Below are 27,746 nucleotides of genomic sequence, written 5' to 3'. Positions count from 1 at the left end.
CAATATGATTTAACTAAGTAATACACAAATGCCAGGAATACTTTCATATCTTGTGTACAGACCAGAATAAATTACTCCGATGGAATGTTTTGTTTTCTTTTCAGGGAACAACCCCGCAGATTACAAGGAGCTACGCTGACAAGGAGTGGCTAAGAAACACTATTAAAAGTAACCTATTTTAATGTAGGGCTAAATGACGGAGGATTTCACTCAGGTTCAAAAGACAGAGGCCTGGAGAGGAAGTTGACAGGCAGACAGCAGTGAGAAATTAGTCTTGTCCTGGAATTCTTATGGACAGTGGGGAGAAAAATAAGTCCAATAAGAAATGAAAATGAGGGAACTAGTTCTCAGAATTAAAGGTGAACCGAAAGGAATTGGCAGCTGTCTGGACATGCCAGCCAGAGGGGCCACGGTATCTGATACACGTGACAGACCAAGAGACAACTGCAAAGCTCCCCAAACAACTCGCCTGAAGGGCTTGCCAGGAAGCCAGATGCCGCTTCTGGAAGAATATCTTCCATGGTTGGGCATCTGGGTTCAGTGCTTTCCATTTAAGGAGGAAAAAGAAGGTGGTAAAAGACAGCACCATCACTGCCTTTTAAAAAATGTGTTCTTTCTACACACACACACAGAAGCACTAATAAATATGGTCATGGAACTTGTTTTTAAAAAGGACCCCTGGGGCTTCCCTGGTGGCACAGTGGTTGAGAGTCCGCCTGCCTATGCAGGGGACACGGGTTCGTGCCCCGGTCCGGGAAGATCCCACATGCCGCAGAGCAGCTGGGCCTGTGAGCCATGGCTGCTGAGCCTGCGTGTCCGGAGCCTGTGCTCCGCAACAGGAGAGGCCACAACAGTGAGAGGCCCGTGTACCGCAAAAAAAAAAAAAAAAAAAAAAAAGGACCCCTAAAAATAAAACTTTTCCCAGTGCTTTTTAGGTAGAAAGCAAGGCGTTAGAGGGAGAGAGAGAGACAGAGAGACAGAGATAGAAGGACATCAAGAAACCCCTTATTTAAATATGTCACTATACTAACTAATTAGGTTATTTTATTTAAAAGACTGGGATTATAGCTGATGTTCAATTTAAAAAGTTATTCAAGTGATGGCCCTGTGCCTCTCTCACAGTTGGCCTGTCATTCTCCCTCTTTCTTCCCTGGAAACAATCAAGTATTGGTGTTGGCAAGGAAGCAGAGTGTGGTCTAGTGGACTGGAAATCAGGTGACCTGAGGTCTGGTTGATTTTTTTCCCCCTTCCAGTTTGAAGTTATGTGTCTCTGCTCCATAAAACAGGAGAACCAAATTTCTTTATACACTTAATAGCACAGGTCAAGTTTTTGTAATCATAACTTTTTTCCTTGACCTGATGCTAAATAATTCAAGGTAGTAGGAAGTCAATATTGAATCTGGAACAAAAGATGGACAGGGAGCTTGGCTGATATGATAGGAGACAGGAGTGATAGAGATTCTTTAATTTAGTAGTAAGAGTACTCACAGAAGGTACAGAACTAAGTTTTGAAATTCCAAGATTTGTTACAAATCCAAGATGATCAAGAAATCAGAAGAACTGGCAATCCCACCCTGGGCTGCACTAATTGAACTAAAGGGCTCCAACACTGGTGTGTGGTCACAGATTCCCAAGACTCACTCAGCAAGGTCAGCTTCCCTTAGCTCCCATTCATCATTATACTCCAGGCCTCCTAACTTGCAGTCTTAGTGGTAATATTGCCTCTTTTACAATTAAAACTGCTCTTCTCTTCATCACCATGAAAAGATAAATATCAGGTGAGGAGAGAGAAACTTGAGAAAAACAATTTACTTAACAATAACCTCAAAATGGAATATTCCCTAGTGCTAGTCTGAAGTATACCAAGTTTCCAAGATTACAAGCTTAAGAAGTTGATCTTAATTGGAACCACCAATGGCTATTAGATGTTCATCTTCTCTTCAATGAATTCATGTGACTCCATTTGTTCAGCAAAGATCATTGAGTATCTATAACATGTGGAACACTGTAGTAGGCTCTGGGGATATAGCAAGAATCAAAATGATACAAATTCCTGCCCTCCTGGAGCCCAAGCACTAATGGTAGAAGGGACCAGGTCATAATTTCCAACTTTATCAATGTTTCCAGGACCTGACTATACTAAAGAACAAATTTTTTTCTTCTGGATTACTATATATTCATTCCTATGGCTTTTCAAGAGCCAAAGGATGAATGTTAGAATAGGAGATCAACATCACTAGAAATTCTGCTCAATGTCCCATTACCATAAGAATTTTCTAGGTCTTGTGGAAGCAATAGTTTTAACCACAAAATATAATACCTCTGCTCTCACCATGTTTTCTATTACCAGGCATGCTAGTCTCAGACCCCTTTCCCAGTATACCTTCCTCTGGCCACTTCTTCAATGGGGTGTCCTCAACTCTCTTCTTTTTCTTTTTTTTTTTTTCAGTACACGGGCCTCTCACTGTTGTGGCCTCTCCCGTTGCGGAGCACACCGGATGCACAGGCCCAGCGGCCATGGCTCACGGGCCCAGTCGCTCAGCGGCACGTGGGATCTTCCCGGACCAGGGCACGACCCCTGTCTCCTGCATCGGCGGGCGGACTTTTAACCACTGCGCCACCAGGGAAGCCCTCAACTCTCTTCTAGGTTCACACCTTCCCTTGGGTTTATTCATGACCTTACCCCAAGGCCATCTGTAAACTGATGACTCCCAAATTCATACCTAGATTCCAATCAACTTTCCTGCATTCCCAACATATGTTTCTTATTCTCTAATGGAATATAAACAATGACCAAATCACATCATGTCCAGAAAATTTCAACTTCTTTTATGTCTCCAGTTTTCTCCTTTTGCTCTGTTTGAGTTAAGGGTATCACCATTCAGCTAGTTCAAAACCTGGGTGCCATCTTGGAAGCTTCCTTCCTCTTAACCTCTTACATGCACTCAGTGAGCGTGTTCTATTCAATCGACCTCCTCCATGCCTCTTGTATCCATTCCTTTCCCCCACCCCACACTCCCTTACTACAGGATCTCTGACTTAGACATTATACCAGCCTCTTAACTGGTTCCACTACCTCTAGCATTGCCCTCCTTATAAACACAAATCACATCACCTCATCTGCCTGCTTCAGACCCTTCAGTGATTTACCTAACATCTACAGAATGAATTTCAAACTCCTTAAGCAAAGCACATGATGTTCATCACAATTTAGCTCTAGTTTACTACATTCCAGGCTTATGTCCTGTCACTTATTTCATGTTTCCTAATTCAGCATTCCAGAGCAGTCAGCACGTCTTTACCACACTGTAGTTCTCCTTCTTCCTGCCTCTTTATACAGAGTCTTCTCTCTGCCTGTAGCAGGCCTTTGTCTGCCAAACTGACCTCCTTAAAGATAGCCATGTCTTCTCCTCTGGGAGGCATTCTTCGGTTTCTCTAGGCTAAATTTCAGCTCCTGCTTGGTGCTCTCATAATGTCTTGTGATATCGCACCACATTTATTATAATTGTTTATTAATTTATCTACCCTGGGAAACTGTAGGATAAGTGAAGGTAGGAATCTTTTTTATGCCTCTGGTATCTAGGTGAAAGGTCAGTAAACTGTTTCTGTAAAGGGCTGGATAGTAAATATTTTTGGCCTTGTACAACTTGTTACAGCTATTTAATTCTTGCCACTGTAGCATGAAAGCAGCCATTGGCAATACATAAACATATAGGTGTGCATGTGTGTTTCCCAATAAAACTTTGTTGATAAAAGTAGGCAGCAGGCTGGATGTGGCCCATGGCCATAGGTTGCCAACCTCTGATCTGGTCCAGTGCCTGGAGTACCGTAGGCACTCATTTAAGACTTCCTAAAGGAATGGGTGGATAGGACTTCACAGTTAACAAATATTTTCACAAGTGTGAATTTATTTGACCCATTTCATATATAAGCAAAAGGGAGGGTTAGAGGCATTAAAGGTTTTCCTAATGTTGTGCAGTTTCTAAGGGCTGAGGTTGGGACTTGAGCCTATGTCTTCTGATTCCAAATCCCTGGTTCTTTCCATTAGGAGAAAGGCCAAGATTCACAGTGGAGAAGGGTGAGGCAAATTGAAAAATGTACCTCTTATGGGGGAAATACCCCCATAAGGTAAGCCACCACTAACAATAGAGAAGACAGTGATAAATGGTCAGTAGCCATTTTAAGTTTTGTTTTATTTTTTATTATTCAGTGGTTAACTGTTAACATTCAAATGTTAAATCAAAAGATCTAAAGTAATTTCACTCCCATCTTAAAAACCTTATCTCCCAAAGCCTTCCTCTAGAACAAGGATCCACCACTGGAAAGATCATTGAACTTAGTCCCCAGCTCACAAACCTTATAAATCCCATGCCAAGATGTCTCCTAAGTAGATGACATTTTAATGATTACTACAGGGAGTTGGGAACTATTGCTTCATCCTCACTATCAGAGTAATTAATTTTCTTAACTACAGGCCAAATTCTGCCACGGGAGTCCAGTTGAGAAATTTCAGGCCCATAGGAAGTACATTAGCTCTTCAAAGTGATTAGGGTGCCATTTCAAATACACAAGCAAAGGAGCTATTAGGCTTCTGGCTTATTTCAAACAACTTGCAGCCCCTGTTTCTCAGGGAAAAAAAAAAAAAAAGAAAGAGAAAAAGGGAAAATAACAATTTGCTAAGGTTCTTTATTTTCCAGTAAAAACACCCATGGCCTGCAAGTCATTGGATATCAGGGATTGTGGCTGGGTGAGAGACCAAAGTGTACAGAAAAAGGGTGGAATGCCAGAAGGCAGCACAGAAAAACACAGCCTGCTCCAAAGCACCCCAGAGCTGAACCTTCAGAGGCCTGACGGGAGGCAGAGCCTCACCAGCCATTGCTCTTGACCAAAGAGAAGGGTGAGGGCTCATGGGCTTTCCAGTCCATCTCTGGCCATGTCTCACCACCCCCCACACCACCACAAAATATCAGAAATGCTCACAATGCCATTTTAAAGACAGAGTGGATGAATTATTTCCTCACCATTGTTTCCTCACACAACCCCTATATTTCTAAGTCATCATCATTTGAGTTGCCTCTGACATGCTTTTGTAGAGTATTTATTTAACATCCATGAAGACCACAGAGAAGCTTTAAATATCAGTTTACTCTCACAAAATAGCCACAGCTCAACAGTTTCGCCTTTCAATGAGGCATTCAACTGGCATGCTTCCATGAGACTTGTCTATTCACCTTGGAATTCTATGAACAGCTGGACGATTTTCTTAGAGTCAATGCTCTCCTTCCAGCCTATTTTACAAAGTGCAAGTCTCCTATAAGAATGTTTATTTGCATCTAAAATCTGCAGCAAATATATTCTTCCAAGGCTATTTTTGAAAATCAATGAATGACATTATTTTATGTCACCTCTAAAAGCCACCCATTTCTAAGACATTTTGACTTTCTCCAGACAATATATACCTACGTGGGGATTGAATGTTCTTTTATATCCTCCCCCCACCCACCATCAAACATTTGAGATTGTTTTGGCTTCCAAAATGCATGCCACAAAGTAAATCTGGATAACAAGTTCAATTTAGCTGGGGGAAAAATATTTTTGTATTTATCTTCTAAGTTTTCTGTAATTCTCATGTATTACTTTTATCCTGGAAATAAAAATGTGAGAAAAGACTTCAGCAATAGCTAGGACAGCTTACTTATAGGAACGGCAACAGGAATTCTAGAACTTGAAAAGGTCAGTGTCCATTCTAGGTGGATATGTAGCTGATAAAATTCTAGGAGTGTTTACACTAGGGATTTGAGGCATAGGGTAAGGTCCTACCAGCTCCAAATTATCTCACTTACCAGGCTTCCACGTGGCCAGTGTGCTGTTCTGCCTGGTAGGAAATTCTCACTGTGAGAACCATTCTGATAAGTTAGACAAGAAGAGAACTGTCCCTAGGAAACTGCTGTGATGAGAGGCTCTGGACAGGAAGCAGAGCAGGACCTGTGTCCTTCTCCAGTGTTCCCATGCCTGCCTAGAAGTCAAGTGGACCAGACTTTCTTATCAGCAAGCTACAACTTTGAAGGTGAAAATAGTTGGATTTGAGAACAAGGGACAAGATTCAGATCAGGTTGATGGAGAGTTGGTGACAGTACAGAATTGGGCAGGGGAATTCACATAGGGACTGGGCAACACATGGAGGTGTCACATGGTTTGTCAAACATGTGAAAACAGCCTCACTGGGACTAGGGGAAACTGGCCGAGTCAGGCCAGTATAGAAACTCAGGTTTTGGCAAAAGATTCTGTGGTGGGGTAAAGAATTTTCTGGAAGCCAGGAAATTTGGCAACCCAGTCTCTGCAATTCTTCCTATATTTATTTCATTAGAAATAATTTTATATTTCTCTCACTATAAAAATAATACATGTTGATGTCTTATGCTTAACTAGAACCAGCTATGTGCCAGGTACTGTGCTAGACTCTTTAAAAGGATTATTCCTTTACTCCTCACCACAGAAATAGGTTGTATTATGATCCCTGTTTTGCAGATGGGAAGGAAGCTTAGAGTTAGGTCAGTTCTAAGTTACATGCCCAGTAAGTGGCAGGGCCAAGGCTCACATTCAATTCTGCTTAACTCCAAAGTCTATTCTCTTTACTGGTTCTCTTAATCTCAATGTCTCTTTCTATCCCATTGTTAGGAGAGAAAAAGAAACACACAAAGAAAAAAAAAACTTTCATTGTTCAACAACTCTAAGAAAGAAATATTAACATCTCAGCAAATAGCTTTACAGTCTTTTCTAGATGCACAACTTTCCCACATATTTATACTTATACTCTCCTTAAATATATAAAATATTGTATCCCTGACTTTATTTAACTTAATACAAGCATTTCCCTAATTAAGAAAACAATTAGCTGTGAACCACATTTTATGAAGCTGATATGATGTACCATTTTCTATATAACCTTCCCCTATCACTGAACACTTAGGTTGTTTCCAAGTTTCCACCAGTGAAAATAGTAAAATTTTATCTGCATAAACTGCCCTCATCCCCCAGCATTACTTAGGATAGGGTCCCAGCAATTAAGATGATTGGCTCAAAAGGCATGAAGCTTGGAAAGGTTTTCATTCTTGAGCTATATTACATATATGGCTTCATACCATGCTGGTTGGAACATCCCCACCAGCAGATCTAGAGGGCTTGATTCAATTCACACCTGAAAAAATGGGGTTTATTTTATTTCATTAGTCTTCTATACCCTCATCTTCATCTTCCTCTTTCCCCTGTCTGCATTTCAAAACAGAGAAAAAAGTACACCCTTCTAAACACTGCCTCCTTTTGCTTTTTAACTTGCTACCAGAGGAACTATTTTTACTATTACTCAGCACTGAAACCGCAGACTTATTCCCATGGCTGACTGGATAAGGGGGATAAAGAAATGAGAGAAATAAAAATTGTATGGAATTTTCCTTTGAAAAGTCTCAGGATTTGGACCATTGCTTTCCATTTTATGTTCATCACTCCAAACCAACTACAACTCCCATGTGACCTCTTAGGTCTTTTTTCTCCTTCTATCTCATTCACCCTGCACTCTATTGTCAGACTACTCTTTCATAAACACAGAGCACATCATGCAAATGTCCAGCAGATAAAGTCTCAATGGTCCTCTATTTCTTATATAACCTCTTTGCCTGGCTCTCAACCTCCAACCACTACCCATCAGCAAGCAACCCTTATCTTTCTAGGTCTTCCTTCCCATTAACTTCATCTTCACTTTGCCTGCCTGCCTGCCTGTCCAAAGAAGCAGGCTGAAGGAACATGCATTCGACACTTATATTTTAACAGAGATAGAACTTGCCATTTATATGATGATTCAGAGCTGTCACAGGACCTTCCAGTCCTTATCACTGTAATGTCAATTGGTGAAAGTGCCTATTAATAAAGGTTTCTGGCTGATGGCATTTTGAGATGATAGTGTATTCTGAATTCCTGGTCTCAATCTATCACAGCAGAAGCACATACTTCACCTTGAGTTTGATCGAGAATGAGGACTCTAGACTCTGAGACTATTCAGTCTGTGCAGCTATTGTGTAATCTTATGCTTAATATAATCACAGTCCTTTAAAAATTCTGGCTTTTGTGGACAGCACTTGCATCCACCTTCTAGCCCAACTGTGCTGTATTAAGCTTTCTCAGCTGGTAGTTGCTCTGCTTTCAAGGGAATGTTTAACTCAGAGCTTTGCAAAAATGGACTTCTATTCTGTTGGCTATAGAGTACAACGCAGGTCAAGTGGAATTTTTGGCACTTCATTACATTCCCTGACCCTTACTAAACAAACTTCAAAATATATATATATTTGCAGCAATTTGGAATAAACACTGCATACAAGTGTTGATGGTAGATTTTCTGAAGAACTACCAAATGCATCAAGACTAAGGAAAACATTCTAATGATTCTTTCAAAGATGAATACATTTAAATTCTCGTTAAACAATCTTCTTATTTAGCCTTCTCAAGCTTTGATGACATGCCACGATTGGCTGTTTATCAAAAACTTAACAAGAAATGCTTAACAAGATATAATCATGTGCACACACTTCTGCATAATTAAACCCCGTTTATAAATCATTGCAGGGTGGAATATGGTCACACCACTCAAGAAAGGCGGGTGGCTAGCAAATAACACTTTTTTCTCCATCTGTAATGAAAAATCTTATCATGTGAATGCTGTGAAGGTGACATAATCATCTGATCTTAAATCTTAGTTAAAAACATCTATTTCCATCTCAACTGAAAGTTCTAACAAAATTAGGAAATTAATTTAGATATAAGAAACATGATCAGGCACTAATTGTTAATACTGGGATTGTTGGCATGAAGGTGGAAGATTCTCTTCCTTTGAAGGTTTTTAATTGGATAGATTCTCATCTGTGTGTGTTTTTTTCAGAGTTGGATTTAGCTGATTCTCAGTTTCTTCATTTTATAGCTGTTCTTTCAGTTGGAAAAAAAAGGAATAATTGAGACTGAGTAATGGATATTTCTCAAGATCTCTGAGACTAGGTATTGCATAGCATTAAAGAGTACACTTTTCCATTTGTTTTATGACTTTGTCCAGTTAAAGTTACTGAGATAAGCACTCCAGTATTTACTTGTAACTTGAAACCCCTTTCATGGTGTGTCTGGATCCTAAGGAAAAAGAATTAACATTTGAGGAATGCTTACCTTGTGCCAGGCTGTTTATATGCATTATCTCATTTAATTCTCATAACCACAAGATACGGTTGATATTATTTAATCTGATTTTATGTGCTTGAGATCATAAAGGGAGTATAAAGTATAGAACAAGAATTTGACTCTAGCTTTCTCTCTTTATTTCTTTGAAGCCCAAAATCCTTTCACTTAACCACACTGGCTTTCCCACTGAAGCCAGTAATGTGGAGGTGACAAAAAGGGGCATTCTAACAATAAGGGATGTTCTGAACTTTGACATAGGTTCCCCTGTGGGAGTAAAATAAGTAAGAAGCAAATATGATGAATTTGATTGAAACATGTTCCCTAACGCAGTGCCCGGTGAGGTGAATTATGGACTATCCATATCATGGAATACTATGCCATGAAATGGAAAGCTGTCCATGAGTTGCAAAACAGTAGAAGAACAATATGTGCAGAATAATATACTCTAATGCAATAAACAATCGTACAGAGGTATGTTTGCATGTCCTTAGGAACAGGTCTGGAAGGGTAGATAAAAAAATGTTAGTTGCTTCTGCTCAGCAGAAGCAGGCTAAGAGTGACTAGTAGGCAAATTTGACTTACATGTACGACAGTTGCTTAAATTTTTTGTGTGTGCAATTCTGCACATTACATTTACAATGAAAAATCATGTAGTGGATTAGTTGAATAATCTGTAGGAATGACTGAACCTAAGGCATGGGTGATTAAAGAGATTTAATCTCACAAAAGCAAAACTGCCCAATCTATTTGAAACTCTGTCAGGCTTCAACATTACTATATGCATATGGTGAAAGCTACAACCTCATCACTTGTATTGCACTCTGCATTATCTGAAGAAGGTGTTAACAGAAGGCAAATGAGGAACATTCATTTCAAACTTAATGTGTCCAGAATGAAGTTCTCCAGTCGGCTCTTCCTATGCAACCCGTTCCACCTCCAGTTTTACCCATCCGTGCCGCACTACCATTTCTCCACTTGCCCAAACCCAAACCCTAACAGGCACACTTAATTTCTCTTTTCCCTTCCCCACTGCACCCCAACCATCAGCAAATCCAATCTGACCCATCAGCAAAATACCTCTTTAAGGCCTCCACTGAAGTCACCATTACTTCTTGCCTGGACTACTATGGTCTCCTCTGTATAAGTTTCCCTGCTTTCACTTTTACAAATCATTCTCCACCTGTCAGCCAGGGTGATCTTGTATATCCCTCAATTTAGCACTCTTTATGGCTCTTCACTGTATTTAGAATGGAATTCCACTCTCTCACTGTGGCCCACAAGAACCTATGTGATCTTACACTGGTCCAACATCTATGACCTCAACTCCACCACCATGCCCCTTGTCCATTAGGCTCTAGCCCGCCTGGCCTGCTTTCTGCTTTGCAAATACATCAAGCTCTGTGCGGCCTCTGGGTCTTTACACCGTCTTTTTTTTCTGCCAGAAATACTCTTCTTTTAGCTGTTTACATGGATGGCACCTTATCAATCTGAATCAATGTCTTACAGACGAAGGAATTGGATATCAGAGAGTTTAAGTAACTTATTTGTAGTCCTCACTCTTGGTACGTGGTGAGGCTAGGTTTTGAACTCATGTCTGAATCATTTCAGGCTCTTGCCATTATACTAAATAACAAAGTAAACCCAGCCCATCCCAGGGCTCTGGCTACAGTTCTGACAATCAATCAGCAAACATCTACTTGTTGAAAAGCCAGAAAAAAGAAATTATTTTAAAAGTTCCTTTTGTAGGTTCCCCTTCCTACCTCTAGTACATTCCCCAGCTTCCGCAGGAAGACGTAGATCAGCTGGAGAGGGAAATCTGAGATTGATGCATCTCTTGTATTAGAGATTTGAAATTAAATATTGCTCATCTGGGAAATGAGACTATGACAGAACAACCAGAAACTTTGCAACTTACTTAGTTAGGTGTCCAAAGAGGACTTTCATGGTGTCACGATTGGGTGGAGGGAGTTTTTGTACAAGAGACTTTATAGTTTCAATTCTTGTGTTATTGTCTTGCTTTTCTGAAAAAAAAAAAAGAAATTAAAAAGGAAGGTTAGAAAAGAATGAGATTTCTTAGGTGCATGAGGGAATTTTCTTAGGAGAATTCTGGACTAAGTCTGAGCAACTTAAAGTTCTAGTTAGCAGCCAAAGGGAATAGTTACACTTTAAATCAGTATCATGAAATTTCTTTATTTTGACTCTGAATTAGATCATGGGAAAATGAAAGCAGCAACAGTGTGGCTCTGACACGATCTTCTTATTAAGATCAGGTATTACATCAGTTTTCATAAATGCTTTACTATTTTACAAGTTGTGGCAGGGTAAATAATGGCCTTCCAAAGATGTCCCTGTCCTAATCTCTGGAACCTGTGAATGTTACCTTCCATGGAAAAAGTGACTTTGCAAATGTGATTAATTTAGGGATTCTGAGATGGGGAGATTATTCTGGATTATGTGGGAGGCCCAATGTAATCACAAAGGTGGCTAAGAGGGAAGCAGGAGGGTCAAGGTCGGAGACAGAGGGGATATGACAATGAAAACTAAAGGAGATTTGGCTATGTGCTAAAGGACCATGGGCCAAGGAGTAAAGACAGCCTCTAAAAACCAGAAAAGGTGAGGAAAGAGAGCCTCCAGAAGGGACGCAGGCCTGCCAGCACCTTGATTTTTGCCCAGTGAAACTGACTTCACACTTCTGGCCTTCAGGAATGTAAGATAATAAATTCTAATGGTTTGAAGCCACTGAGTTTGTGACAATTTGTTACAGCAACAATATAAAACAAACACACAAGGACATACATTCTGATCCAATTACCAATATTCTATTATTTTGCTTGATTTTGTGGAGAAGTAAAGAATTTTTAAAATTAGTTCTATGTTATCTTTTCTCCCTAATACATTTTGCTTTTGCTGTAAAACAAAAAAGTGCAAATAAATTTGAAAGCATAATACTTATTCATATATGTTTTATTTTTTAATTTGTATTTTTTATTGATTTTTAATTTTTTGGTCATATACATTTAAAAAAATAGGAAGTTGCTCAAAACTACATACCACATTTGTTGTTTTCCTTCATTTTGTTTCTTTTTGCCTTTCTGGGCATGGGTGGCATAAGAAGAACTGAGTTACTTGGTACACTAGAGAATTTATCTTATCACAGTTTTAACCAGGGCCCAGAATTATAATTACTTCTCAAACTTAAACTCTTTAGATACACTGACTCAGGTGCCTTTCCTTTCTATACTTTAACTTCTAGCACAGATCTCCTGATGATTCTAAAGAGGGCACTGCTGGAAAAGATGATAGATAAGAGAATAATATGTAAGGCACCCACCCACGCAATATCCATTCTCTTCTTCTTTAGCTAGACAATCCCACTGTTGAAGGGATGGCCACATCCTTCATCCTAGCTTCCTTGCTTGGCAGCTGGAATGACCGTATGACAGAGTCCAGCCAATGAGAAGGCAAAGTGTTATGTGGGACTTCCGGGGAGGCTGAGTGCAGGAGGCTAATTTATCTTTGTGGTCCTTTGGCCTTTCTGCTCCTAAGAACGTAGGTGGCATGGTTGTGCCATGAGATGACCTTGAGAACTGAGGCTATGCAGAGTGGGACACACAGTATAAAGAGCTTCCCTGAATCTGTGGAGCAGTCAGACCAGTCCTGCACTGTTGGTGTCTGAGTTTCTTTAACATAATAAGTCCTTGTGTACTGAAGACTTTGAAGGTGGGTCTCTGATACTAAACCAAACGTACTTCCTAATACAGTGTGCTTCCAAAAGCCCAGTTCATAATCACCTGTTATTAGGTATATAAACTTTATACAGTGGAGCAAGAAAGAGTTAGAATAGAAACTGGTAGGGTGTTTTGTTTCCCTTTTTTTTTTTAATACACTCTTGCAAAAGAAACTTTTTATAAGGAATTACAGGAAAATATCCTGCAGAAGATAGTATTTGGCTAAAGTAGGGTGGGGGCAGTCTTCCTAGTAGAACTCTGCTTGGAAGCATTTCTTATTCTTCCTGAAACCTCAGAGGCCTATAAATAATGCCTCCCACAGTCTGAGCTTTCAAAACTGCACATATTCTTAGAAGAGTTCCCGCATAATATGGATTGGACAACTGCAAATGAAAGAGACAAAGGGGAGAGAAAAAGAGAGAGAAAAACAGAAAAGCCAGTTGCAACATCACAGCAGACAGCAGATCTAACCTTTCTGCCAAAGGGTAGAAAGCCACCTTGTAGCTTAATGATGGTAAGACAATGTGATGCTTCACAGGACCAGTTGGAGCCTATAGGATATGAGAAACTCAGAAAAAGAAGGAAAACAAAGTCAATAAAGATGAGAGTAAAATTGGTACAGTATGTTCAGGACAGAGCACTTAAGGATACTTGGATACCTTGTATCTAGTCATCTGAAGCTAATGCAACACACCAATGATCATATACATAAACATGTACATATACATACATTTATATATTTATGAGATGGGTACATTCTGCATAGTTTGGCATGATGCTACTAGTTTAATTTACCTAAGGATCTGCTGAACTACTTGATTCAAGCAATTAAGATGAAATTAGGAGAGGTGAGGAAGGGAGAGGAGGGAAAGGAAGGAGAGGACACCTTTCTAATTTCACTGAAGTCTCTGGCCATGGTTATGATTAGGTCAATGTCAGAGTCTCCAAAAAAGGGATCTGTTGGCATTGAGGACTATAGGAGTAGTGGCCATAATCTAAGCCTGACAGACAATAAATGGAGAGTGGTCTAAATGGCTATATCCAGCAAACCTCAGTTTTAGGGAAATATGTCCCAGTCAGGGTAGGTTTAAGAAAGGCTGGCATTGCTTAATTGGAAAAACTTGAATGTGCAAGGTCACTGCCATGGTGCCTGGGCAGGAATTAAAACTTTAGTTTGTCTGTTTAACCACTAGGTAAAAGAATTATGACCTTCCCTAGACAAAGTCCCTCTTCTATGTTCCATTGCACTTAGGATATTCTATGTAGATAACATCCTGCATGATATTTTCATGGCTTGAATGTCTTTCAATTTTTCCTATTAAACTGAGAATTTTCCCATAAATGGAGGCAGCTCTTATACTGGTATATAGTGGGTTAAATGAATAAAGAAAGAATTAGTGAACAAAGGAAAGACATGAACACAGATTGGAACAGACAGACCTTGGTTTGAATTCTGTAACAACTTTTTATTAGCTGTGTGGTCTTGGACAAGTTTCTTATTTTCTTTGAAAAATGTCTGAGGCCAATTTTATGGATTGAACAAGATAGTACGTAATGAACCTACCAATGACTAGTAAAAAGTAGGTAATCCATAAATGTTCACCACACCCGCCACCTTTTTTGAGGCCCATGCTGGGTATGGTTCACCTTTTATCTTCAGCAGTGAGCATACTACCTGGTTGCAGTGAGCGTTCAAAATGTAGTTTCTAATAATTGAGCTGAGTTGGTGCCAGTTGGTGATGATACACTTGCTATGGTAGCCTGACATTTTATAACACACTAAATAACTTGTGGTGGGCGGAGAGACTGTTGATCTGATGGATGAGCAGCTCAGTTCCATGCAATAATTCTTATAAGAGTACATGGTGGTTCCCATATCTGCTTGTAAGAAACATCCTACACGAAGGACACTTTATGGAAACATTTTTCTCTCTTCCTCTGCTTTCACACATAATTGAGGAATTGGAATGAATGGTGGTATATGTATATACCATATACATATGGTACATACATTTGTGGCTGAGTTACACCTAAGTAGTGGAGGGGGTACTGGACAATGGCTTAGAGAGGGCTGAAATATTATCAAGGAGGAACAATTTATTGTTCTTACAATATAATCAGAACAAAATCTTTGAAAAGGTTATAGGAAAGCAGTGGTTTCCCCTTCAAATCAATACCATACCCACTCTTCCATAGCTTGTAAAATCAGGAAATAACACAAACACTTCTAAGTAGAGGAACATCTAAAAATACAATTGGATACATTAAAATCAAAATGACACCTTTTCTGATCTGGTTTATTGATGTGTCATATTAGGAGCTGGAATCAGCATACATAATACGGCAGTGGTTAATGAGCTAAGATTCAGACACAGTTTACTAAAGATGCGTCAACTGTCTTCAACTGATTCAGTGAGCATCTGAAAGACAGCGTTTTCTATTAATATTTCTCCTTCAGCATATGGTTTCTCATTCTTGTGAAGTATGGAGAGTTTTGAGAAGACTTTGAGATATCTCTGACTCTTTTACATTATGTCTAAAAGGGGGGGAATGAACCTTTTCTACATGGAGAATTAGACAACCTCTTAGGTAAACTGTATAGTAAGAGACTTGTACAAAATCTTGCCAGTAATTAAAAAAAAACTCATGATTCTTTCCCTTTTCACTCACATTTGCTCCTACCTTCATTCCCTTATGATTTATTTTTGTATCTACTCTATGTTCTCTAATACGTCCATTTTAGTTCCCACCCAGATCCCAATAGCCTCTCCAACCTCTGAGCTGTGAACCCACATTGCATACAAAATCTTTCTGTAGTGCTTCATTCTTGCTACCCAATAGTAGCAAAAATGTCTACGTAAAAATATGCATAGTGTACATGTACATATTGAAATAGTAAACTGTTTTTTACTAATGCCTATTCCTCACTCACTTGGCCCCATATTCTCAAACTACCTCAAACTCTTTTGTAAATGAAGTTCTTCAAAAACAACTGCAGGCCAGTTAGAGAAGTAACAGCTCCTACACGATGTGAAATAGCCTTTAATGTTATGGTAAGGATGTAGCTTTATAGTTTTCCTCTGATTCATGGTTTTGAGGACACATTTTTAAAAATATGGTTTATGATGCATTTGCATTTATCTGCATGAAATGTTGCTACTAAAACAAGGACATTTACAACCGAATGCCTTTTTTTGCAGAGATAAGAGAAAGTTATACAACGATGGAAAGAGTTCTGTGCAGTGCAAAACCCTGGGCCTGATGACCCCTGGACACTTTTCCGGCCTTATCATCTATGCATTTATTATTCTTAACTTATTTATAGTCACATGTTAAATCATATTTCAAAATTAATTCTGCTTTGTTATATAGGTTCACCCAGGGGAAGAAAAGACCAGATTCTCCCAGTAACCAATGTATCAGTAGTACTATTCTTTCTATTTGTCTGTACTTCTTAAAGGACAACTGTACCCCTTTGTTTTGAGGAGGTCAGAAATATCACAGCTGTTCTGCTTCTGAAAATTACTCTGGAATGTATAGTGCATCCTGTATGAAAAAATGGTAGTCACTTATACGTCAGGGCTATATTTGGAAGAAAGCAGTTTAGTTTCTATTCACTTTCTATTCTTTGTATCATCACCATTTCAGAATTCAGTTAGAGACTGTCCCGGCTTACAGGAGGAATGATTATCTTCAGAGAACATTTTATTTTTTTTAGTGTACCATACAACTGGATGCAAATCTTTGAGGACATGATTTTTAATTATAAAATTTGAATTGGGTGTTGAGGAATCATCGAAGGCACGACAACAATCACTTGATGACTTTCTTTAAATAATTTACAATGACTTCAGGGAGGAACACTGCAGGGGAGGGGAGCAAATTGAAGACTTACAAATGGATACAAATAGAGGCTTTAAATCCCTGTTATAAATTAAGAGAAGTGGTGTATCATGAGGGAGTCTGAAAGAACTAAGTTAGAATTCTTGCTCTGCAGTTATGATTTGGGACAAGTTGCTTGAATTTCGATGCTTCCAGTTCCTTATTTAAACACACACACGCACAACCCATTTGTAGAATTAAATGTTTCAATGTACATAAATGCACATATTATAAGTGGTTATTGAATGTAAGTACCCTTCCCATTAAAATCTTTCTTTTGAATCATCCTATCTGCCCTGACACATGATTGTTCAGAATTCAAGGCCATTTCCCAAATCATATGAAGCCATAAATACTTAGAATTCTGTCCATTATGAAAGAGTGTTTGGTTCTAATTCATAAGTAGACATAGTGTATTATAAATAGATGTGCCATTGCATCATAAAAAGGAAGAACAATGGACTCAGGTTAACATGGAGTTTGCAATTTGCAATTTTTCAAGATTCTGCTCCCCTTGCCCCCGCCAAACTGAAGAGCCATTTTTTATTATTTATTTAAAAGGAAGACACATTCTTAATGTCTGCAGTTACCTGGTAAGTTTGATTTTAGGTGCTGATAATCTATGTCAAGGCAGTTCAACTTGAGAACACAGGGAAGGAAAGATGCAGCCGGAACTGAATCTACTTTCTCTAGTAGGGATCACCTGCATATTAGATCTAATCCCCTCACTGGTACACCAGATTTCTGTTGTATTCTTTGTTTCTACTTCCAGGAGATATTAATGTGCTGTCTGATTTTTGAACAATTTTTCCCTTTTAGGAAGAAATTAAAAAATAACTCTCCATAGCTAATAAATGTCAGTAACAAAAATTCTCTGGCCAACTGATTGATATAAGTCCATGGATTCCTCAACCTGTGAGGAAAGTTTCAGCATCCTGGCCAGTTTAGCATCATTTCCGGAGGGCATTCCTGGTCCTTGTGCAGGCGGAGCTAGGCCATCTACAGCATGCTGTTAGGGGCAAACTTAGTTTTGTTAAGGCCAACTTCTGTTTCTTTACACCTCTACTCCTTGTCTCTGGCAATACCAATTAGAAAATTATTGAAAAGAAAAAAATATCTTTTTGTTAAATAATTTTTAGAGTACTAAACATATATATGTACACACGGTTGAAGAAAAAAATGTTTATTAAGACCAACATGCAGCGTGTGGCAAACACAAAGTTGATCCCTATCTACTGTCATTTTACAGCCTAGAGGGGCGGATAAGATACAAAATATGTCCCAGAGATGTTTAAACTTAAGACATATCATTATATAGTTATCAGTGGAGCTTGTATCTTTCTTTTGACTGAAGGAATCCTCTAAGATAATTGTTAAACTCAAAATGCTTCTTGGGTGTTAGTTCATTATACCAAAAAATTCAAAATAATTGGGAAATGCAATTAATACCAAGTCACAAATGTAAAATTTTTTCTAATCGATTTCTGAAGGTCTTCGAATCATTATTCTTAACTTCTTTGTACGTCCCCAAATACATTCAAGAAAGTAATTTAATCACCTTTTCTTTTTCATGTAACTGTATCTATGTTATCATAGGGATTTCTGGTGTATTGACCTCACACTGAGGGCAAGTTTGGAAAACGTATTCAAGTTTTAGGCTCTAAGTAACTTTTAATAACTTGTATTATTGCTTTGGTGCAATCAATTTGGGGATGATAACATTTTCTAAAATTCACCAACCTGGAACTGTCTCTTAAAACAAATTTCCTCAGGTTTGCAGGAATGCCGCTCTTTGTCTGAATCAAAGTGTAAGGTAGTGGCAGCAGTCTTCACAGGAAAAGCATGATCGTAGTATCCTCCCTAAAATTTCTTGTTTTCAAAGTAATTTTGCAAGTGTCACGGTGGCCAAGTACATTTCTGTAACTTACAAATGATACTAATTCATCCTCAGGTGAGAGTGTGTGCTGAGAAAATAAAGCTCACTAGTTTATTTAGTTCTCCTTTGAGAATTTTCTTTAAACTATATTTATCCATGCATATCTGGTTTTACAAGGCTTTAAAAAAAACAGGCTTATCGTTTTGAGACATTTGACATCTTTCTAACCATAAACCAGTAATTCTTCTCAAATACTCAAGTAGCTATTTACATTAAGCATTATCTTTGTACGTTTTCATGAGGGTGGCAATCCTAGAAATACTTTTCTAGATTTAAAGTTTTAATGTGTCTACCTCTTTCCACTGGTAGACAAATTAAATTTATAGGGGATTAAAAAAAATCACACTTGAAAACAACTAGGATCTGTCACACAATTAAGAAAAATGTGAACGAAGAAATATTTTCCCCCGTCTTGTAGGTTAAAAATATTTTTTGAAGAAGCGTATTCAACTTTATCCGTAACTATTCATTTGGAACAAAACACCTCTCAAGAGGAGATAGTGGTTAGTATGAGGTGAACTGTTTCTTCAGCCAGTTCATTCGACATGGCTGCACAGTGACATTGAGAGCAGGGGAGAGTTTATAGCACAAGCATCAAACTCCTTTAAGAAATGGGGAATAAAATAATTGTATGATTCAGCTTTTTTTTTTTTTTAATTGTGAGAGTATTGTAAAAGAAGAAAGACAGGCAACATGTGGTAACTTTAGTCAGCATTTCTGAACTGGGAATGATAAACACCTCTGCCTGGCTCTGGCATTTATCAGGACTGAGATATTATTACCACATAGAGTCACAGCATGGTTACTGTTATCATCGGAAAAAAGAGCCAGCTAATCTTAATGGTTTGTAAAGCCGTTACCTGCACTGGTCTGACATTTATCATGATCATTTTACCACATGGGTTCTACATAGCAAAGGTCTTTTATCTGGAAGGGACATCACTATGAATTATTATTTGCAGCTAGGTAGAAAATTGTATGTTGTAGATACCTTTTCTCATTATAAATCACATAGTCACATTTCACCATTTCCCCCAGAAATTTGCTGAGCCCAGGTTTTTTGCCACAGCTTGCTTTCCTCCCTCTCCCTCTCTCTCTTTCTTTATGGTTTCTTGAAATTATTAGCCACTTTTTTCATTAACATCCTTAACATAATCTTTGAAGAATCACATACATATGGACATACTTTCAGTAGAGTTCGGGGACTTTCCTCTACATCCTATAAAGGTACTGCACAGTCCTTTAGAAATTGAAGTTGATAAACTGTCCACTTTTTTTTTTAATGCTTATTCTCTCTTCTGTCTTGGGGGCCAGAGTTTTCTCTGTTCTTGACCTTGTCAATAGAATATTTACCAGTAGATTAGATGAAATTTCTGATGCTTGATTTGAAATACTCAAAACACGTATGCCATTTGTTGCCTGAAATCCTTTGCTTGGAAATGTGTTCTCATAAGGAGTACGATGTAGTTTACTTTGTTCGATTGTGAGTTTTTCCAGATTCTGTTCCAGTAAGTTACAATGAAGTAGAAGGTTCTCCCAACAAATTTGTTTAAAAAGGAGCTTAGGTTCTATCCCTAACTATCTATGTCCTAAACGACATACATTAACATATAGAGAAGAAAGAAGGATATTAAAAAGTACGATGTTTTGGAACCATGGGACCAAGACAGTAAAGTGAAATGCATTAATTTGACCATGGAAAATTAAAATGAAAAGCCCAACTTGTTTACCATGGGGAAGAAATGAACAAATACTCTCTTTTAAAAAGATTGAGACAACTAATCTTCTGAAGGAGATATTTATATATTTTCTTCTTTCTCAAGTGTTCCATTAGGAATAAACAAACCAGAAATTCTGCACTTTTACAATGAAGAGGGAGGAGAATTCTTTGCCATCTTTGCATTTAGGAAGAAATGTGCAAGAAGAATGTGACAATTTAAGCAAATCAAGATTGTTTCAAATGGATCACAAACAGGACTTTGTGGGATATTTTATACTAGCATGTGAAGCTGACAGTAAATTTGAAAGGAGGATTTTCTCAATGGTCTAGTTCTGATGTGTTTTCCTATCTCTTTGTGTGTTTAAAAGAGGTTTGGATGTGGTGTTGAATATTGCTTCGACTTTTTTGCAAATGAGTTCTGGAGAAATATCCGCACATGAAGGGAAGCTGATGTGCTGTAATGCTGACAGCAGCTGGGGGGATATGAATGAAGAAACCAGATTCCCAAGCCTGGATTTAGCAAAAATAAACACCTATCATTCCATTAAAAAATTGTGCCATTTTAAATGTTTACGGGCATTAATAGCAGACCTCTCTCCTTTTGAAAAAGCCAATATTTTCCTCAACTAATTCCATTCTTTGAGGGGGAGATAAAAACTTGAATTTGACATGCAGTATTTTGCAATAATCTACCGTAGTTTGCCAGTCTTCCTACATTTGATTCCACATTAATTTTTGTATTATTACAAATTTCCTCCAAAGGATACAATTTCTGTTTCAGAGATTTGTGAGATGAACTTGCATAAATTTGGGGGCAGGGGGTGGAGTGGAAGATGTCATTTGTGAAACCAACCTGTACTTTCACTGCTCAGAAAGAGCTGTACACACTTTGGTTAGGTCATCTAAAATTTCATTGTAAAGAGGTGGTCTAATATTCTAACACACTGTCTTACCCATCGAATGAAAGACTGCACTGATTTCAAACAAACAGACAAATAAACAAACAAGCGAGCCCTTTTATTCTTTTTTTATTTCAGAATGACTCTTTCGTTCTAGTTTAACATCATTCTGCCATTATTGTCCCCCCAAAACTGTAACATGGGAGCATTTACAATAATTAGTGAGGGGCTTTGGTGCCTGGGTTTTTTCTCCTTTTCTGGGGAACTGGGTGAATTGTTGAGTGCTAATGAAATTCGTAGACTTCTAGCAGTGGTTGAACCAGGCACGGTGCGGGCAGACGCATTGAGCTTCCCACTGTGCTGCAGTACAAGCCTCCCCGCTGTTATGTTTACCATAGTTTTAATGTCTGTGAAAAAAATTCCTGATGCAACCGAATTATGTTATGCCCTCTTGTTTATCTAACCCCACCCTACCCCCCGAATTTAGCAGATTCCTGTTGCCTCTGCCTGTGACAGAAAGCGCCTTCTCAACTTGGTGGCCATCTTACCACGTCAATTCTCGCCACCACAATCCAGCTGCTTTGCAGTCACGGCCGGAGGATCACACATGATCTATTTAGACGTTCCGGGAGGATAACACACACGCCTTGCTCTACTTATGCCACCTCATAACAGATATATCCCCTTCTCTACTGCATGTGAATTTCATCGGAGGTAATGTTAAAGCACCAAATGTAATCATCCGACATTGACAATACTAGCTTAAACTGCAAATGTACTTGGTGAAATGCACTGTGTCTTTAAAGAAATCTATCAAAAGACCTCAAACTATCACTGCAAACTAAATAATGTGCTCAAAGATGAAAACAACCAATCTGTGATTTGAGTTGATTTATTCTTTGTCCTTTTCTTAAAAATGGTTATTTTGAAGAAAATGACCATTCCATTACATTGTAAATTGACAAATTCACCAAGTGTGATGTACAGTGAAGTTTTTAATGAATATTCATACAACTCTTTCAGTCCATTAACAGGACTTAAGACAAGGAGGATGCAACTCATTCCCATTTAGATAGTGGGGGGAAGGAGAATGCGGAATTAATAGCATAAACAGCACTTGGAAAAGTTTAACTTGAATGTATCAAACTCCAGGTGCCAGAGTTTGAAGAAAATAACCAATAATAGCCATTTTTAACATATTTGATGGGACTGATTATGCAATGTGCAACTCTAAATGGCTTATAGCACATTGTAGCATGGTTCCATCCCATTGGCTACAGTAGGGTGCAGGCAGATGGATGACAGTGACAGGGAGAGAAGTGCTTTTGCTTAGCCGTGCGTTAAGATGCCATCCAGAAGCTCTGTGCACTGCAGACACTTCATTAGGATGCCAGGATAATGGTAAACTACCACTCAGAGTGACACCCCATTTCCTGCTTACTGAGCGCTCCAACCTCGGCAGATGTCAACAATCTCACAGTGCTACAGAGCAGACCTAACTTTCCAGCCACTTTGACTCCAATTTTTTCCTCTTAACAGTGCCATACATTATGTGCAATATGTAATGGCAAACACCTCACTGAAAACAAAATCTGCCCAGTTCGTTATGACTGGAGTGCTTAATTTTTTTTTTTTCTTTTAAAAGATGAGGGCCAGTGAGTTGGGTAAGAGAATATGTCCATTCACTACTTTAACCTCAAAATGTCTTGCTATGATTTCCATTTGCTAATCAGTTCAAAGTGTTAATTGTGTGGTGAACTCTGATTAATAGTAGTTAAACTCTGATCACAAGGGATATGTTTCCTCTAATTAATGTCCGTTTCAAAGGTAAGTGATTGTGGAATTCTTTTGTTAAAGATTTTAGACTCAGTTTTGGTATGGTTCTTAGTTGTCTGGCAAGAAAAGGCTGACTTCAGCATCTGGATGATATTTCCTCTGCAAATGTATAACTTGAGGCCATTTGCACACCTCCTTACTCGCAATTCAAGCCAATAGAAACTCTTTTTTCCTATGGTGTAAAGTCCAAAATTCTTTTTATAAAGAACCAAGGTGTGGTTTTTTTAGACAATGAAAAAAAATCCCCCAAATGGAAAAATAATATTTTGAAATCGATCATTACGATAAATGATTGATTTACATTTTGTTATACTAAGCATCTTCTTAGAAGCTCAAAGGGCCTTCCTTGCAAATGACAAGACTAAAAATAAACATCCTCCTCTCAGGTCTGTTACCATTTCCAGGTATAGACGCAAATGTAAAGAAGAAGTCATAGACAGAGGTCACACTCCAAGGGAGAATTTGAATGCAGACTTTCAATGTGATGTCCTTGATGCAAATCTTGACCTTTGGTTTAAAAATGGCATCTGGTTGGCAACACCTAACCACCTCTTGGAACTTGTCACTAAATATGCTTGAAGACAAAGAAAAAAGACTAGAATTCTTAAACAGGGACTCACAGGCAACGTGGTGACAAAAAGTTAATAGTAATTTCCTTCAAGACAGATGGAATTTAACTGGAAAGTGCCAGCACAAGTGGGACCACTTGTGCTATTGAACTATTGAACCAGAGAGCCTGCCTTTCTCAGAGCAGATAGAAACATCCTTCTCTTTCTTTCTTCAACTGTCTGATTTCAGAATCAAAGACTCAAGGTCTGTGCCAACCAAAAACTCTCTTTCCTCAGCTGATAGTGTTGAGTACTGTGAATAGTATAGTTTCCTTCTTCCCTTCCTCACCTGTCCTCTGCCCTTCTAACTATGGATGAAGACTTCTCTTTTGCCTGCAACAATTTAGAGATAGCAATTTCCACAAAATAACTAAGGAGATTGAGAATGGAAGGCAGAATAATAATAATAACAATAACAACAATAATAATAATTGAGAGTGGAAGGCAGATCATGGCGCATATCACCATAGGAATTGTAGTCCCATATGTAAAATGTAGGAGGGAGGTGGAGACTGGCAAAATTCTATTAGGAACACATTCTTGGAATTCTAATGTTGTATGTCTTTCATCTTTTAGAATGCCAGTGAGTTAAGAAACATGGTGGGAGAAATATCATCAGGATAGTAGGGCCACAAGTCAGTAAGTGTGCAAGAAAAGAATAAACATAAGAGCTGTGATTATCAATTTGTCAACTGGATGGTACTCCAGGACAAAGACTAGGCTAAAACTAAAGCAGAGGGTGAAAGGCAAAATGTAATGTGCACAGAATGTTGCATGCATTTCCACCTTTTTTTTTTTTTTTTTTTTTTTTTTTTGCAGTACGCGGGCCTCTCACTGTTGTGGCCTCTCCCGTTGTGGAGCACAGGCTCCAGACGCGCAGGCTCAGCGGCCATGGCTCACAGGCTCAGCCACTCCGCGGCATCTGGGATCCTCCCGGACCGGGGCACGAACCTGTGACCCCTGCATCGGCAGGCAGACTCTCAACCACTGCGCCACCAGGGAAGCCCCATTTCCACCTTTTGAGATGAGTAAACATAACAAAATTTCCAACAACGCATGACCTATGAAAAAACTCATTTCAGGTAAGAGAACAATGCTCAGAAATGCAGAACTCTCACAATGACCATGAAACAACTAGGAAACTACTTAGTATTTTCAACTGAATTTTGTATATCAAGGAGTCTAATCAAAAGGATCAGCAAGCCATAGGGAGAGAACTGGATAAGATGAAAACATACTAGGATGAGATGATAAGGAGATAGATGGTGAGGAAAGACAGTGTGAAATCTAAAAATGCAAAACAAAATTAAATTTTACATTAAAGGCCAAACTGTCACTGTAGAAAAATTAGGTCAGTGAAATGGATGACAAACTAGAGAAGCTTCCCCAGAATGTGGAAACAAAAAATGATAGGAAGAAGACATGTTGGAAGTCAGAGAATTGAGAGATTATCTACAACTTGTAAGTGTACTTGAGGAAGAAACCAGAACATTTGAAAAATATTCAATAATCAAAGACAAAATTAAACAAAATGTCTGTGAGTGAAAAAAACTCTCTCTTTAAAAATGACAGCTAGGTTCTAAGAAAACATCATTGGGTAGATATATTATTTTCATATAGTCTGGCAAAACTTTGTAATGATGAAGATCAAGCACTATCCTACAATTATTAGAACAAAAATAAAACTAAGTTAAGTAGTCATGCAGGCTTTCCTAAGACTTATCTCACTAAATTCTGAAGTAAAAGCAGTATCTGTTGTTCAGAGGGAAAACTGTGGTCTTCAAACTGTGTGCATACTTCAATCATCTTTTTCATGTTAGGATAACAGAAAGACATGCTCATCTATGCAAAGATTATAATAGCACTGCTTTCTTGAAAAGTTTACTTGAAGGTTTATTATGTAAGCCCTACTGACTAATGAATCAAAATTTAGAACTCAAGAATAGAGACACTATAAATGAAACTAAGTATCTTTTTATACTTATTTGGACCCCAAATTCAGAAGGCTCCATTGAATTATTTCTCTCTGGCTTCCATTTCATTCTTAGTACCAGGAAATGATTTTCTTGGGCTCCACCCTTCATAGTTCAGGTGAAAGCTCTAATGACCATTTAAAACAGTGACTGATGCTATTCAGTTCTGGCATTTGCTAGCAAACACCATTATTAGAACATTGCACTGGAGAGTTACTAAAGTTTTCCCTTCACAAAAATCAAAGCTTCAGAGAACAGCAGAATGTTTACTCCTGAATCTTTAGTAAACAATAATAACTGTATTGAAAAAACTGAATCTTTAGTAAACATCCTTTATATCTATAATAACTGTATAACTCCTGAATCTTTAGTAAACATCCTTTATATCTATAATAACTGTACTGAAAAAACTGAATCAGGGGACAATTAAAGTGATAAAGACTGGACAATTAAGCAATGATAAGTATTATATACAAATTATCCTATGTTGCATATGTTTTAAAAAGTCCAGGGGAAAAAATGCAGAACAAACAGGTCAAAAGGAAATATCTATAAAATACAATGATGAAATTCAGAGTAATTTTAATTTTTTTCTTTTTACTTTTCTGTTCAAGTTAGCTTCAATAAATATTTATTATTTTTGTAATCTGTTAGAAGAGACAACTTTAAATTATACAATTGCTTAGATACCATATAATTCTAGCTTTGCTAAACAGCTAATTAAAAAGACTGTAGAAAAATATAGCAAAATATTAACCATGATAAGTTATCTTTGAATAACAGGAATATAGATCACTTTCTTCCCCATTTTAAATGCATTTTACAAATTTTCTATAATGAGTATGTGCTATCTTGATAACTAAAATAATTCTCTGTGTTTGGTACAGAACCTTTAGTTGTTCTAAGCCATAGAAAAATATACTGTTTTCACAGATCAAACCATTTCTAGGAAAATAATATACTGGACTTTCCTCTAGGTTTTTCTGTTGCAGTTAATCTTTTATTTAGTGACTAAATTCTAGAATCAAGAAAGCAAGGTTGGAATTTGATACTTTCTTTTCATGGACGAAAATACTGGGTATAGGGTACTTGCAGGGAGAGTACAGAAAATGTAAAATGCCACAGGATTATATATTTGCAACTTGAAGAAAGACCCAGGGTGATGCAGTGCAATATATGTAAATATATTCTAGTTCCACATTCTGATTTCTGATTCTTCCTCAATCAAATCTTTTCTTAGGGAGTTACATCACCTATTGGACTGAACCTCTGAAGCGTGGGAAATAAAACCTATCAACACAACACTAGTTCAAGGATGAGACTTAATGGTGATATTTCTAAGTAAAAAATAGACTGTTATAGAGCTTACATTGAAACACACATTTTATTCCTACCTATCACTTTAAGTCATATCAATTTCTCTTCTCTTTTGGAAACTACATTCGTTAAAGCTTTCTCTACTAGTCGCGAAAAGTTGAGAAATGAGGTCATATCCAGGTAATTTAAACCCTTAAACTTTACTTTTGTCTCAGTTTTTCTGTACATGTTAGATGCCCAATTAATACATGTTGATTAAATTATCCAGATAACTGACTTGGTTCTTCAGTTCACCTTGCATGCATAGTGAGCTGAGAAATTATTCTTCAGAGTTGGCATCAGTAGTTAGCTCCTAGTTTTACCAAGCAGAAACACAAGGAACCAAAAGTTAAATATTCTGAATGCAGAAGTTGTTAGACAATCAAAAATTAAATTTTTGATTTAAATTCTTTTCAAAATTGGGGTTAGATTTGAATGCACAACTAATATGGGATGGTAGGAAGTCAGTATATCTGGGATATTTAAGAGAGCCCCCTGTTGGTTAATCTTAGAAATGTCTTCTGATTCCTTTCTGTCCTCCAGATGGCCAGATATATTTAAGCATATGTAATTGGCCATGTGTTTAAAAGTA

The 27,746-nt window shown here is 38.0% G+C and overlaps 1 protein-coding gene across 2 annotated transcripts in view; it reads right to left on the bottom strand.

Annotated features, from left to right (window-relative positions):
- Positions 1 to 27,746, bottom strand: part of ARHGAP15 (Rho GTPase activating protein 15) — a 618,249-nt gene that overhangs the window by 48,723 nt on the left and 541,780 nt on the right. For both annotated transcript variants that reach the window (XM_082630937.1, XM_082630938.1), the window contains exon 13: positions 11,132 to 11,237. In XM_082630937.1, coding sequence (XP_082487063.1) covers positions 11,132 to 11,237 — 106 coding nt within the window. The remainder of the gene's footprint in view (positions 1 to 11,131; positions 11,238 to 27,746) is intronic.

The sequence above is a fragment of the Mesoplodon mirus genome, assembly GCF_964341445.2.
Source record: "Mesoplodon mirus genome assembly, chromosome: 8".
Lineage (NCBI taxonomy): Eukaryota > Metazoa > Chordata > Mammalia > Artiodactyla > Ziphiidae > Mesoplodon > Mesoplodon mirus.
This window is presented reverse-complemented; position numbering and strand designations above follow the sequence as displayed.